Raw genomic sequence first — 16,710 nt, forward strand, 5'->3', positions numbered from 1 at the left:
TCTGCTGCGTGTGCAGCCGCTGCAGCATGGCCAACGTTGAGTTCCACCTGGTGGGCATGTCACAGATTAGGCGGTTCTTGGGCAGGTTAAACTCCTTTTGGAGGTCCGTCAGCCGAGCACTGGCATTATATGACCGGCGGAAATGCACACAGACTTTCCTGGCCTGCCTCAGGACATCCTGTAAGCCCGGGTACCTGCCCAAGAACCGCTGCACCACCAAGTTAAGGACGTGAGCCAAACAGGGCACATGGGTCATTTGTCCCTGTCGGAGGGCAGAGAGGAGGTTGGTGCCATTGTCGCAAACCACCATTCCTGCCTTAAGTTGGCGTGGCGTCAACCACCTCTGAACCTGCCCCTGCAGAGCTGACAGAACCTCTGCCCCAGTGTGGCTCCTGTCCCCCAAGCACACCAGCTCAAGCACCGCATGGCATCTTTTGGCCTGCGTACTTGCGTAGCCCCTTGAACGCCTACGGAGCACCGCTGGTTCCGAGGAAGAGGCCATGGAGGAAGAAGAAGAGGAGGGGGTGGAGGAGAGAGGTGTGTCACAATCAGCATTTTGGAGGCGTGGTGGCGGAACAACCTCCAACACTACTGCACCTTGTCCTGCATCCTTCCCAGCTGCCAGCAGAGTCACCCAATGCGCCGTGAAACTTAGGTAACGTCCCTGTCCATGCCTGCTGGACCATGAGTCAGCGGTAATATGCACCTTACCGCTGACCGCCCTGTCCAGCGAGGCATGGACATTGCCTTCCACATGCCGGTAGAGAGCCGGAATCGCCTTCCGTGAGAAAAAGTGGCGTTTGGGTACCTGCCACTGAGGAACCGCACATTCCACAAACTCACGGAAGGGGGCAGAGTCTACCAACTGAAAAGGCAGCAGTTGAAGTGCTAGCAATTTTGCCAAGCTAGCATTCAACCGCTGGGCATGTGGATGGCTGGGAGCAAACTTCTTTCGGCGGTGCAGCAGCTGGGGCAGGGAAATTTGCCTGGTACAATCTGACGTCGGTGTACCAAAAGCAGATTGCCCACAAGTACTTGGCTGTGACACACCTAATTCTACACCTTCATTCCTCTCACTGCAGGTCTCAGAGAGGACTGAAGGTCTAGTGGGGTTGGAAATCTCAGCTGATGAGGAGCAAGGAGAGATCCTCTTTGTTCTTTGGTGTGGGTCTTTTAGATACGCTTGCCAACGAACTGCATGGCAGGTCAACATATGTCTGGTCAAGCATGTGGTACCCAAGCGGGAGATATTTTGGCCACGCGAGATACGCTTGAGACATATGTTGCAAATAGCAGCGGTGCGATCTGATGCACTCGTCTCAAAAAAGGCCCACACCAAAGAACTTTTTGAATAACGCGCAGAGACTGCAGCGCCCTGCACATGTGGAGCTTTGGGGTGTGATGCAGTCAATGTGCTGCCCTTAGGCTGGCCCCTGGAGGGCATCCTGCCTCGTTGGTGATGTGCTGCCGCCTCCTCCTCCTCCTCCTCCTCCTCCTCCTCCTCCTCCTCCTCCTCTCTCCTATCAGGCACCCACGTTGAGTCAGTGACCTCATCATCCCCTCCCTCCTCATCACTGGAGCAAACCTGGCAGTATGCTGCAGCAGGGGGAGCATGACTGCCAGATTGCTGTCCTTCTTGGGCACCCCCTCTGTCCGCGCTCATGTTACTGCCTTCATCGAGCTCAGTATCGTCATCAGAGCCTTCCAAACGCTGGGCATCCTCCTGGAGCATGTACCCAACACTGTGGTCAAACAGTTCGAGGGAATCCTCATGAGGACATGGTGGAGCTAGGGAAGGAGTCACTGATGACATTGAGCTGAGGGAAGAGGCCGCTGCTTTGCCAGACAAAGCACCCTGGGCATGGGTGAGAGAGGATGAGGAGGATGAGGACGGCTTGGTCATCCACTCGACCAAGTCTTCCGCATGTTGCGGCTCAACATGGCCAGCTGCCGAAAAAAAGGCCAAGCGTGTCCCATGGCCACGTGCTGATGAGGATGCACCGTCTCCACGACCAGCACTAGACACAGAGCCTGCTTGCCCTCTCTTATTGGCTTGTGACTGTCTGCCTCTCCTTCTTGGCCTTCCAGACATACTAATGGCCTGTAGCTGCACTAAGCTGGGATAGAACACCTGTAATTTTCTTCAAGTAGCTTTATATACTGTAACCAGACAAGCCTGCCTGTCAGTAGGAAGATAACAGGAACGGATCTAGCTGAACACTGTGAGCAGGACGCACTGTACTAAATGTAAATAGTCTAGCTGCCTGACCGTGGTACTAATAGGATCAAATAGAACACCTGTAATTTTCTTCAGGTAGCTTTATATACTGTAACCAGACAAGCCTGCCTGTCAGTAGGAAGATAACAGGAACGGATCTAGCTGTACACTGTGAGCAGGACGCACTGTACTAAATGTAAATAGTCTAGCTGCCTGACCGTGGTACTAATAGGATCAAATAGAACACCTGTAATTTTCTTCAGGTAGCTTTATATACTGTAACCAGACAAGCCTGCCTGTCAGTAGGAAGATAACAGGAACGGATCTAGCTGAACACTGTGAGCAGGACACACTGTACTAAATGTAAATAGTCTAGCTGCCTGACCGTGGTACTAATAGGATCAAATAGAACACCTGTAATTTTCTTCAGGTAGCTTTATATACTGTAACCAGACAAGCCTGCCGGTCAGTAGGAATTTAACAGGAACGGATCTAGCTGAACACTGTGAGCAGGACGCACTGCACTAAATGTAAATAGCAGGAACGGATCTAGCTGAACACTGTGAGCAGGACGCACTGCACTAAATGTAAATAGTCTAGAAGATAACAGGAACGGATCTAGCTGAACACTGTGAGCAGGACGCACTGCATTAAATGTAAATAGTCTAGATAGAAGATAACAGGAACGGATCTAGCTAAACTGAATACAGTGTACATATATATATGCAACACCTGGGATGCATATATATACACAATACACTGTAAGTGCAGCTAACTGACTGACTGTTCTGCCTAATCTATCTAACTCAAATCAAATGACACTGTCTCTCTCTCTCTCTATCTCTCAGCACACCGGAACACACACTACACAGGGCCGCCGTGCAGGCGGCCTTATATAGTGTGGGGTGTGTACTAAATGCCCTGAGCCGTAATTGGCCAAAGCCACCCTGGCTTTGGCCAATTACAGCTCTCTCTACTGACAGCGCTGTGATTGGCCAAGCATGCGGGTCATAGTGCATGCTTGGCCAATCATCAGCCAGCAATGCACTGCGATGCCGCAGTGAATTATGGGCCGTGACGCGCCACACGAATTTAGCGCGAACGGCCCATAACGTTCGCAATTCGGCGAACGATCGAACAGCCGATGTTCGAGTCGAACATGGGTTCGACTCGAACACGAAGCTCATCCCTAACCAGGATGACTCAAAGCTAACCTAATTAACATGAGCTAATTTACTACAAAATTTACCCAGACCAGATGACAGACTTGTGGGCACTGAGCTTCACACAGTAGTATAAGCACAATAGCTGGAGGTAATTACAATTAACAATACAAACAACAATCTCCCCCCTCCTCAGCCTATTCATCAACAGTTCGTCTCCTAGCCAGCCCTGGAGGCTAATGTGATCAGCTCACTCAATTAACAGGTTGAGTTCAGAATCAACCAAACCAATAATAGTCTCTACATACATCCTGGGAGATATTGTGGACAAATATTACTGTCCCATTTTAAGTAGTCCAAGATATATTTTCTCACTCACCCTGTGCCAGGATGGCACAGGGTGACTTAGACATAAGATGTATTCTGAGTTCCACGGGCCCTCCCGTCACACCATGTATAAATACATAAGGGGGGGGGGGATATGATCACCAAGTATAAATTAGGGTTGCAACCTCATCCCTTCAAACCAGAACACATATGAATTACACAGGTTCTGAGGTTAATTTAATGCAGATAAGGCAACAAGTGAGTTTAATTACCACCTTAATCTGCCTCAGAACCCATGTAATTCATATGTGTTCATGTTTAAAGGGATGAGGTGGCAACTCTAGTATAAATACATAGGGGGCAATATGATCTCCATGTATAAATACCTTCGGGCTCTTTCTGCTAATTTCGTGTTAGTAGAAGTTTGGTGAGTGTTAATTCGTGCTTTTCATTTCGTGCCTTTCAGTTCGTTTCTGGACGGCCGTTCGTCAACCAGACATGTTGCGGAATTGGAGGAGATAACGTGTTATTTATTATTGGCCTTGGAGTTACTGCTTTGACATTATTTTTTTGGGTTGAATAATAATGATTTGATTTGGTATATTTTCTATATTTTTGGATGCATAGAATGCACTTTTTGGTTAAGTTCTATTGGCAGATAGCATTTCTAATTTTATTTGATTTTTTTTAATGCAAAAAAATTGTGTAGAATAATACTTGGCTATGTGTTTTACTTCAAATGACAGTTTGGGAGTCGGCAGTTACATTTAAAAAAATACAATGTAAAATTAACAAGGTACAACAACCTAGTTGTATCTTTGATTTTAAAAACTACGGGATAATGGTGTTGTGGTAACTTGCCCAAATAAAAAAAAAAGCATAATAATATTATTCTTGATATCACTAGAAAAAAAAGCCTTTAAAAACGTGTTTGCAATAAACTCCATCAGTATCACCAGAAAAGCAGCTTCATTATTATCCCATTAAAGAAGAAGAGAATCCTGCGCTGCAATTCGACATTTCATAATTTGCCACGTCACGAATGTTAATTCTCCATTACGAACGCTAGTTTACAAGACTGACTGCTTCCGGCTTGCCCTTGCTTCTGAGTATGCATGTTTGTACTTTGGACTTTTGTCCGACGGACTTGTGTACACATGCTCAGAAAGTCCGACAACAGACAATTGTCTGCGGAAAATTTTAAAACCTGCCATCCAACATTTGTCCCCGGAAAATCAGACAATTGTCCTTTGGAGCGTACAAACGGTCGGATTTTCTGCCAACAGCCTCTCATCGAACATTTCCTGTTGGAAAATCCGATCGTGTGTACGGGGCTTAAGAGCTGTGAAAATGTGGAATAGACTCCCTCCAGAGGTGGTTCTGTCCAGCTCAGTAGATTGCTTTAAAAAGGGCCTGGAATTTTTCCTAAATGTACACAATATAACTGGGTAATGACATTTATAGGTAAAGTTGATCCAGGGAAAATCCAATTGCCTTTTGGGGGATCAGGAAGGAATTTTTTTCCCTGTTGGAGAAAATTGGATCATGCTTTTCTGGGGTTTTTCGCCTTCTTCTATACAGTGGGTATAGGATTGTGTATATACTGTAAGATTGTTTGATTTTTTTTTCCCTTTTATTGGTTGAACTAGACAGACTTGTGTATTTTTTCAACAAGACTAACTATATAACTTTTGTAACAAGGTGGACTTGTCTTTTCACATATATGTTGTTTTATACGATTCATATAGACACTACAGTGCAACACATTTCTGGTATACTTAGGAAACCCAATCGCTACAATCTTCAGAGCAACGAAAACAGTTTGTCTCCTTTGTACAAATGTTACAAAGAAACAAAAATTGTCACGCTCCATTCATTGCAGTTTGCTAGCATTGGGAGTGACTATACGTACATGCCTTAGATGAACTATCAATTATTTGTCATCTATACAAAAAAGCAGTGTTTGTGTTAGGGAGGCCAGGATGGAGTACACAGTGTCGTTTTCATGGTGACGGCTGTAGCAAACACATGAAGATGTATATATTAGGGCACAAAGCCTTAGGGGTGTCACAAGTCTCCTTCAGCTCACAATGGCAGCATATGCAAGCATCCTCCTCCTGGCCGCTCTCTGCATTGGGACAGGTAAGGGGCCATTGAATTCTTGTAGCCAGCAATTCGGGATGGGATCAGTGGTGGCTTGCGTATTTTTTTCTGGGGGGTAGCAAACAATGCAAACCCCCGTGGGTCAGTTGGGTGATCGGTGGGCCCCGCAGTTACCCCATCTATGTTGCGGGCAGCCACTGCCACACACTCTGCCCCCCCCCGGTGATTACAGTCGAAGAGGAAGCAGCTGAGGCCCCAGCTGACCTCTCCACCATCACTCCATACAGCACACCTCCAGACACTACCTCCAGCTATACATCTCCCTGGGAGCCTTCAGGAAGGTGACCTCAATCTCCAGGGAGTCCTTGGTACAGATGATATAGTTAGGGTTGCCACCTTTTCTTCAAGCCAAACCTGAACACTTTAGCGCCACATGCCAATTTATTTTAAGGGAGAACGCTGTGGACTCTGGTGTAAAGAAGAACTCTGATGTAAGGGGTTTCTGCTCACCAAAGCTCCCACTTACTTTAGAGTTCCCAGAATTTCCCCTTACACCAGAGTCCCCCTTATCTTAGTGTACACACTCACTCAGAGGCAAGAGAGAGAAAGGAGGAAGGGGGATCAGACATTGGAAGGGAGCAAGGGGGATCAGACATTGGAAGGGAGGAAGGGGGATCAGACATTGGAAGGGAGGAAAGGGGATCAGACATTGGAAGGGAGGAAAGGGGATCAGACATTGGAAGGGAGATCAGACATTGGAAGGAAGGAAGGGGGGCAGACATTGGAAGGGAGGAAGGGGGATCAGACATTGGAAGGGAGGAAGGGGGATCAGACATTGGAAGGGAGGAAGGGGGATCAGACATTGGAAGGGAGGAAGGGGGATCAGACATTGGAAGGGAGGAAGGGGGATCAGACATTGGAAGGGAGGAAGGGGGATCAGACATTGGAAGGGAGGAAGGGGGATCAGACATTGGAAGTGAGGAAAGGGGATCAGACATTGGAAGTGAGGAAAGGGGATCAGACATTGGAAGGGTGATCAGACATTGGAAGGGAGGAAGGGGGATCAGATATTGGAAGGGAGGAAGGGGGATCGGACAATGGAAGGGAGGAAGGGGGATCAGACATTGGAAGGGAAGAAGGGGGATCAGACATTGGAAGGGAGGAAAGGGGATCAGACATTGGAAGGAAGGAAGGGGGATCAGACATTGTAGGGGGGGAAGGGGGGTTAGACATTGGAAGGGAGGAAGGGGGATCATACATTGGAAGGGAGGAAGGGGGATCAGACATTGGAAGGGAGGAAGGGGGATCAGACATTGGAAGTGAAGAAGGGGAATCAGACATTGGAAGGGAGGAAGGTGGATCAGACGTTGGATGGTACACTCACTCACCCGAGGATGGAGGCTGAAGCACTGACACCTTTCATCCACACTGTATTTGCCAGCTGCTGAGCTTCAAATTTTCAGCCCAAGCATCCCTTTCCTGAGCACAGAATACCAGAGATTGGAATGTGAGTGGGCAGACAGAGGGGTAAGGGCAGGACAAGCAGAAGGAGATCAAGCCCTCTTTCCTCTCCTGTCCATGTTAGGGGGTGGGGCCTGTGCGCACACCTATGTACTCGGTGGTAGTGGTACTCAGCTACTTGGGAAACTGCAGTCCATTCTCATTGTGTCTGGGTGTCAGGAGGTCTGAAACCTGGACACACAATTCCAAACCCAGACTGCCCAGTTGAATCTTGGATGGGTGGCAACCCTAGACATAGTCCTCCAGCTGGTTAAAGTTAAACAGATCCTCCTCCACATCCCCAGGCAACCCAGCCAGACCACTACTTTTCGGAGCTGCTGCTGTATGTTCTCCTCCTCATCCTCCGTGCCTCCTCACCATCCCGGCTATTACCGTGCCTGTCCTGTGCCCAGCCCTCCTCCTGCTGATTGGCCGAAAGGAGAAGCAATCCTATTGGTCTATCATGAAACTGGTCTCAAGACCCACTTCCTGATTGGCCGAGAGGAGAATCAGTGTGAAAATAGCAAATATTAATTCGCTATTGTCACACAATTGGGTGGGTTCAGAGCGCAGTGCTCTTTACCCACGAGCCCACCATTTTTTTAAGCCTATTAGAGCTTCTGGCTCTAATCACACGCTTAAAAAAAAAAACACCCCTTCCATTGGACTCCATGCGTACGGTGCTCTGCATGTAGATTAGGGGGCTGGATGCATGGATTGGGGGGACAGCGCCCCTGCACCCCTAATGGAGCGGCCACCACTGGTTGGGATATTAAAGTGTATATCAAGCCATAAACTAATTTTTAGCTGTGTGACTATCATAGGTCATTTCCTAAATTGACCACCATTGTGGTTAGTGATGAAAGGAGTGATTCTGGCTAGGGGTGAGCTGATGGCTTGACCCCCTGTTTCGTGTCTGCTGATGGTTCCGCCCCATGTTTGGTGGGAGCCAAAATTCATATCTAGAAGCAGTACTTCTATGTGCGTTGGGACGTTGATTGTTTTTCTAGCAAGTCAATGGCTGGTAGGAATCGTGATTGACAATGGATTTACAACAAGGAACATTTTTGGGGATTTTTTACATTTTTTTTTATAAAGAATTTGCTTAAGTTTTTTTTATTTCACGGTAACAATTTTTTGTGAATGAGTAGGGGTACTATGTATCCCCTACTCGTTCACATGGCGGGCCCCTTTGTATAAAAGGGGGCTACTAGATTCTGATGAGCCCTCTGACACGTAGACCCTCACAATCACCAGCAGGGTCATCGACATGGGGACAAGGTGCTTTTCCAGGGGGGATGCCCCATGTTGAGGGCCTGCAATGATTGGGGGGAGGGGTGCATGCTCACCCTTTCCCCTTATTTTCTGGCCAGCCAGGCTGCATACTCAGATTAAAGCCGAACTATGGCACACCTCCCAACTTTTTGACATGGGAACGAGGGACACCTATTACCTATTAAGTGTGTAGGTATAGGACATCCTATTCCTTTATATTGGCGTTTGAAATTTAACAATGTAGCAATTTAGAAATTGGATGAAAGGTTTAGCACTGGGAAACACTTTTTTTTGAAAGGTAAAAAGTGCATTTTATATACAACTATATAGTTCAGACCAAAATGAGGGACAAATGAGGAGGAAAGAGGGACAGAGGGACATTGCTTCAAATCAGGGACAGTCCTTCCAAATCAGGGACAGTTGGGTGCTATGCCATAGGCAAAACATTTTGGAAAGAGTAAGGTAGAGTTATAAACCCAGTAAGGTTTATTTTGCCATCTTTTGTCTTATTTCCTTGGGGACCTCATGCATTTTCTTTGTTTTGTGCAAAGTACTCCCTTAAAAAAATTTAAAAAAAGCTGATTGATTACTATGCAAAACTGCACCAGATTCTGTGTGCACCAGTTTTAGTAAATATTCCCCAAAGTGTCTAGTATGTATTTTTTTTTCATTCTTGCTGTACGATGTGCTACAACAAAAGGTACACGTACAAAAAAAGAAAAAAAAAACTGTACAGTTTAAAAAGCAGGTACATGACATTCATTGCCAGCTTTTTTAAAAAAAAATTTTATTATTATTTTTTTTTATCTAAAAAGCACACAGACCCCCTTAAAGGGCCCTTCTTTAACCACTTGCCTACCGGGCACTTTTAACCCCTTCCTGCCCAGGGCAATTTTCAGCTGTCACACTTTGAATGACAATTGCGCGGTCATAAAACACTGTACTCAAGTTATACCATTTTTTTCCTGCAAATATAGATTTCTTTTGGTGGTATTTAATCACAACTTTTATTTTTATTTTTTCCTAAAAAAATTTGAAAAAAGGCCGAAAATTTGGAGAAAAAGAAAGTTTCTTAGTTTCGGTTCAGAAAATTTTGTAAAAAAGTAATTTTTCTCCTTCACTGATGAGCACTGATGAGTAAGGATGAGCCGAACACCACCCGGTTCGGTTCGCACCAGAACATGCAAACAGGCAAAAAATTCAGACAAACACGCGAACACCGGTAAAGTCTATGGGACACAAACAAGAAAAATCAAAAGTGCTCATTTTAAAGGTTAATATGCAAGTTATTGCCATAAAAAGTGTTTGGGGACCCGGGTCCTGCCCCAGGGGACATGTATCAATGCAAAAAAAGTTTTAAAAACAGCCGTTTTTTCGGAAGCAGTGATTTTAATAATGCTTAAAGTGAAACAATAAAAATGAAATATTCCTTTAAATATCGTGCCTGGGGGATGTCTATAGTATGCCTGTAAAGTGGTGCATTTTTCCAGTGTATAGAACAGTACCACAGCAAAATGACATTTCTAAAGGAAAAATTGTCATGTAAAACTGATCGCGGCTGTAATGAATTGTCCGGTCTCGGCAATATAGATAAAACTCATTGAAAAAAAATGGCATGGGTTCCCCCCAGTCCATTAGCAGGCCCTTTGGGTCTGGTATGAATATTAAGGGGAACCCTGGGCCAAAAAAAAAACCCCGAATCAAAAGTTTTGAACAAAAAGTGCGTGGGGGTTCCCCCCAAAATCCATACCAGGCCCCTCAGGTCTGGTATGGAAATTAAGGGGAACCCTGGGCCAAAAAAAAAACGGCGTAGGGCCCCCCATAATCCATAGCAGACTCTTCAGGTCTGGTATGGATATTAATCGGAACCCTGCTCCAAAATTTAAAAAAAATGGCGTAGGGTTCCCCCTCAAATTCCATACCAGACCCTTACCAACCTGGCATGCTGCAGGAAAAGAGGGGGGGACGAGAGAATGCCCCCCCCGAACTGTACCTGGCCACATGCCCTCAACATGGGGAGGGTGCTTGGAGTAGCCCCCCAAAGCACCTTGTCTCCATGTTGATGGGGACAAGGGCCTAATCCCCACAACCCTTGTCCGGTGGTTGTGGGGGTATGTGGGTGGGGGGTTTATCAGAATCTGGAAGACCCCTTTAACAAGCAGACCCCCAGATCCCGCCCCCCATGTGAATTGATAATGGGTACATTTTACCCCTACCATTTCACCCAAAAAAGTGTCAAAAATAGTAAAAAAGGCAAGAGACACTTTGGGGCAAATCCTTTATTAAAAAATAAAAATGTCCAGCGATGTCCATTCATCTTCTATCACGCCGCCCGAGGAACCGAAAAAAGAAAAAAAAACGTAACAACGTCGGCGGCGTGATAGAAGATGAATGGACATCGCTGGACATTTTTATTTTTTAATAAAGGACTTGCCCCAAAGTGTCTCCTGTCTTTTTTACTATTTTTAACACATATTTTGGTGAAATGGTAGGGGTACAATGTACCCGTTACCAATTCACATAGGGGGGGTGGGATCTGGGGGTCTGCTTGTTAAAGGGGGCTTCCAGTTTCTGATAAGCCCCCCATCCTCATAATCACACAACCACCGGGCAAGGGTTGTTGGGATGAGGCTCTTGTCCCCATCAAAAAGGGGACAAGGTGCTTTGGGGGGCTACTCCAAAGCACCGTCCCCATGTTGAGGGCATGTGCCCTGGCTCTCTCGCCCCCCTCTTTTCCTGCGGCCTGCCAGGTTGCGTGCTCGGATAAGGGTCTGGTATGGATTTTGGGGGGACCCCTACGCCATTTTTTTTACATTTTGGCACAGGGTTCCCCTTAAAATCCATACCAGACCTAAAGTGTCCGGTATAGATTTTTTGGGGGGGGCCCTATGCCATTTTTTGAAAAATTTGGCGCAGGGTTTCCCTTCATTTCCATACCAGACCTGAAGGGCCTGGTATGGATTTTGGGGGGACTCCCACGCAATTTTTTTAAAAATTTTGGTTCGGGGTTCCCCTTAATATTCATACCAGACCCAAAGGGCCTGGTAATGGACTGGGGGGGGCCGATGCCCTTTTTTTTTAATGAGTTTTATCTATAGTGCCGAGACCCGACAATTCATTACAGCCGCGTTCAGTTTTGAATTACTTTTTTTCCTTTAGAAATGTCATTTTCCTGTGGTATTGTTCTAAACACGGGAAAACTGCGCCACAGGCTTACTATAGACACCCCCTAGGCACGAAATTTAAAGGAATATTTAATTTTTATTGTTTCACTTTAAGCATTAAAAAAATTACTGCTCCCGAAAAAACGGCTGTTTAAAACTTTTTTTTTGCCCTGATAAATGTCCCCTGGGGCAGGACCCGGGTCCCCAAACACTTTTTATGACAATAACTTGCATATAAGCCTTTAATATGAGCACTTCTGATTTTTCATGTTAGTCCCATAGACTTTAATGGTGTTCCGTGGCTTTCGAATTTGCCACGAACACCGCATAATGTTCGCCGAACAACCAAAGTTGGGCCCAAACTTATGCTCAGGCCAAACTGTTCGCCCATCCCTACTGATGAGGCGGCACCGGCGGGCACTGATAAGGGGGTACTGAGGATGAGGCACTAATATGCAGCACTGATGGGCACTGATGGGTGGCACTGATGGGCGGCATTTATGGGCAATGATAGGTGGCATGGATAGGTGGCACTGATGTGCACTGATGGGCCACACTGATGAGCAGGAACCGATGGGCACTGAATGACAGCACTAACTTGCATCACTCATGGGCACAGCATGGCCTCACTGATGGACACTGTTGGGGCTGCACTGACAACCAGTGCCCCGATTATCTGCACATGTCTTCCCTGTGAGGAGATGCTGCTGATCGGCTCTCCCCTCACTCTGTCAACGTGAGGCCAGCCGATTACCGGCACTTCCATGTTTACATGTGATCAGCTGTGATTGGACAGAGCTGATCACATGGGTAAAGAGCTGCATCATCGGCTCTATGCCAAGATTGGGGTCGTGCCGTGTTCCAGGGACACAGCGTGCCCACGATCGCCGAGTTGCGCGCCACAGCAAGTGTGTGATGTGTCATTTTATTTTAAAAAATTGCCTCCCATTGATTTCAGGGCAGTTCAGTTCATCGCTAATTCTGGCAAAACTTATTTCGCTGTCATTCAAATTTGGCTCAGCTTCTTCAGCTTCTTCAGCAAAATTAGAAAAAGAGAAATGGTAATAAAAAGGTGGAGTAATGCTTTAAGTTGTTCTCTTTCAGCCTATTCCCTGCAATGTTACACGTGTGTCTCTGCGACCAGCAACAGCAACTGCCAGACAGTAACTAACTGCTCATCCGGATTAAACTTCTGCCAGACGACTCTAGCAAGTGTTTCAGCCTGTAAGTTTTTCTCACATCACCATAAAGTCTAAGCCTCGGTTCACACCAGAGGCGGCACGACTTGCAGGTCGCCTCAGCGAGGCGACCTGCACACGACTGCCCGGGCGACTTGCAAAACGACTTCTGTATAGAAGTCTATGCAAGTCGCCCCCAAAGTCGTACAGGAACCTTTTTCTAAGTCGGAGCGACTTGCGTCGCTCCGATTAGAATGGTTCCATTGTACAGAACGGGACGCTACTTGTCAGGCGACCTAGGTCGCCTGACAAGTCGTCCTAGTGTGAACCGAGCCTAAAAGTCATAAAGTGTGAATAGAGGGTGTATACAGAGGAATGATAGTGGGTGTATACAGAGGAATGATAATGGGTGTATACAGAGGAATGATAGTGGGTGTATACAGAGGAATGATAATGGGTGTATATAGAGGAATAATAGAGGGTGTATACAGAGGAATGATAGTGGGTGTATATAGAGGAATGATAGTGGGTGTATATAGAGGAATGATAGTGGGTGTATATAGAGGAATGATAGTGGGTATATACAGAGGAATGATAGTGGGTGTATATAGAGGAATGATAGTGGGTGTATACAGAGGAATGATAGTGGGTGTATACAGAGGAATGATAGTGGGTGTATACAGAGGAATGATAGTGGGTGTATACAGAGGAATGATAATGGGTGTATACAGAGGAATGATAATGGGTGTATACAGAGGAATAATAGAGGGTGTATACAGAGGAATGATAGTGGGTGTTTATAGAGGAATGATAGTGGGTGTATATAGAGGAATGATAGTGGGTATATACAGAGGAATGATAGTGGGTGTATATAGAGGAATGATAGTGGGTGTAAACAGAGGAATGATAGTGGGTGTATACAGAGGAATGATAGTGGGTGTATACAGAGGAATGATAGTGGGTGTATATAGAGGAATGATAGTGGGTGTATACAGAGGAATGATAGTGGGGGTATATAGAGGAATGATAGTGGGTGTATATAGAGGTATGATAGTGGGTGTATACAGAGAAATGATAATGGGTGTATATAGAGGAATGATAGTGGGTGTATACAGAGGAATGATAGTGGGTGTACACAGAGGAATGATAGTGGGTGTATACAGAGGAATGATAGTGGGTGTACATAGAGGAATGATAGTGGGTGTACACAGAGGAATGATAGCGGGTGTATACAGAGGAATGATAGCGGGTGTATACAGAGGAATGATAGTGGGTGTATACAGAGGAATGATAGTGGGTGTATACAGAGGAATGATAGCGGGTGTATACAGACGAATGATAGCGGGTGTATACAGAGGAATGATAGCGGGTGTATACAGAGGAATGATAGCGGGTGTATACAGAGGAATGATAGTGGGTGTATACAGAGGAATGATAGTGGGTGTATACAGAGGAATGATAATGGGTGTATATAGAGGAATGATAGTGAGTGTATACAGAGGAATGATAGTGGGTGTATACAGAGGAATGATAGTGGGTGTATACAGAGGAATGATAATGGGTGTATATAGAGGAATGATAGTGGGTGTATATAGAGGAATGATAGTGGGTGTATATAGAGGAATGATAGTGGGTTTATATAGAGGAATGATAGTGGGTGTATATAGAGGAATGATAGTGGATGTATATAGAGGAATGATAGAAGGTGTATATAGAGGAATGAGAGCAGGTGTATACAGAGGAATGATAGCGGGTGTATACAGAGGAATTATAGTGGGTGTATACAGAGGAATGATAGTGGGTGTATACAGAGGAATGATGGGGGGGTATACAGAGGAATGATAGCGGGTGTATATAGAGGAATGATAGAGGGTGTGTATATAGAGGAATGATAACGCGTGTATACGGAGGAATGATAGCGGGTGTATACAGAAATTTGAAAATTTGTAAATTGGTAAATTCAAAAGTTCGTAAGTTCGAAAATCCGTAAATTGGAAAATTTGTAAATTCGTAAATTCGAAAATGTATGAATTTTCAGATTTTCGAGTTTATGAATGTACGAATTTTCAAATTTCGAATTTCAAATTCACAAATATTCGGAACAATTTGTTAAACAGGTTTTTGTTAATTCGGATATTTCCGAATTAAATAATTTGTCGAAATTTGTTAAAAAACGAATTCAGAACAAAACAAATTTCACATGTCTACCGGACATACACCAGTGAGTAGGAGACAGGAACTGGCTGAGACCATTAGTAGACAGCAGCGGAGCAGGAGTGCCGGATAGACACCAGTGGAATATCGGCAGAGGCTTGCAGCAGGCAGTCCAGCAGCAAAGGGGACAGAAGCAGAGCCAGACTAACCAGGATAAGGTGCAGATGTGTCATGTCAGGATGCAGGCCGAGTCTGTAACAGATCAGCAGTGAAGGGAAGAGGCAGAAGTATGGTCAGAGGCAAGCCGGGATCAATGCAGGCAGAGGTCAGCAGCAGTCAAACAAGCCGGGTCTATACAGTAGTCAGATGCAGATTTACAGGTTGCAGGTAAGCTCAGGAACTCTGTAGACAAGACTGCACTGAAGCACAGCACAGGCTTAAACAGCCCGCTTGGCGCCAATACGAGCAACAGATGCACGTGCGCAAGTAACAGATGCGCATGTGCACAATTTCTATTAGCAAGAACAGGAACACGAAGTAGACTGTGCCTATGCACAGGACGCTGTCTAGAAGGGACATCCTGCCTGCTGGAATGTCCTTCCATTCGACTTTACAACCGCTTTATCATTAGGTGGGTGGTCATCATTTTGGTTGGTGGGCGGTGTACAAACTTAGTTCCAGGTTTCATTCAGGAAGGATATTATATTGAGAGTTAACGAATGTTTCATTTGTTCTCTCTCTAGTTGGACTTTCTACAACATCAATAACCAAGAACTGCGCGGCCAGCTGCACGGCAAGCGGCGGTAGTTTCGTCGTGGGCTCAACCTCCGTGTCCTGCTGCTCCACCGACCTGTGCAACACCAGCGGGGCCATCAGCATCAAGTCCAGCTATTCCGTCATTGTCCTGGTGGTGGGAACCCTTGTGATGCTCATCAGCGGCTCCCTTCTCTGATATATAACATGAGAGAGCAGGTTGTCCAGCCGGCATCAATACGTTTTTTGTAATGAGATGCCTTGATTTGTGTGCCTGTTTCTTGCGATGTCTATAGTAGTGGAGAGCAGACATCTCCATATGGTTCCTCTGTGGCCTTACATGGTGCCTTATTCACAAATACCAATAATGTAATTTCTTCTTCCCATTGTACTTTTATGTATCATTTGATTTTTTTTGACATCCAAATAAAAGCATTATATTTCTTTTCACAATAAATTGATTTTAATTGACAATCAAAACGAATACAAAAGGTGTAGATGTCAGGGTTGGACACAACAACTCAAGGTTTTCAAAAGGAAATTCCTTGAAATCTTTTGCAAAAGATGATGGATTAGCAGATAAAAAAACAATGCAATAGACCTTGTAGACGACATACACACTATATTGTCAAAAGTATTGGGACGCCTGCCTTTACACGCGCATGAACTTTAATGGCATCCCAGTCTTCGTTTGTAGGGTTCAATATTGAGTTGGCCCACCCTTTGCAATTATAACAGCCAGGGCCGGTGCTACCACTAGGCAAACTAGGCAGCTGCCTAATGCGCCCGGCCACTGGTGTTCCTACACTCTCCTATCTGCAGCAAGCAGCTTAGTCTCAGCATCAGCGGGCAGCGGCCACTCCGTTCGCACATAG

The 16,710-nt window shown here is 45.7% G+C and overlaps 1 protein-coding gene across 1 annotated transcript; it reads left to right on the forward strand.

Annotated features, from left to right (window-relative positions):
• The first annotated feature begins 5,788 nt into the window (after nt 1-5,788).
• Nucleotides 5,789-16,292, forward strand: LOC141144067 (lymphocyte antigen 6E-like). Its single transcript, XM_073629426.1, has 3 exons — nt 5,789-5,850; nt 12,855-12,974; nt 15,826-16,292. The coding sequence occupies exons 1-3, from the start codon at nt 5,799-5,801 to the stop codon at nt 16,032-16,034; spliced, it is 381 nt and encodes a 126-aa protein (XP_073485527.1). The 5' UTR covers nt 5,789-5,798; the 3' UTR covers nt 16,035-16,292.
• The last annotated feature ends 418 nt before the right edge of the window (nt 16,293-16,710 follow it).

The sequence above is a fragment of the Aquarana catesbeiana genome, linkage group LG05, assembly GCF_042186555.1.
Source record: "Aquarana catesbeiana isolate 2022-GZ linkage group LG05, ASM4218655v1, whole genome shotgun sequence".
NCBI classification, from domain to species: Eukaryota; Metazoa; Chordata; class Amphibia; order Anura; family Ranidae; genus Aquarana; species Aquarana catesbeiana.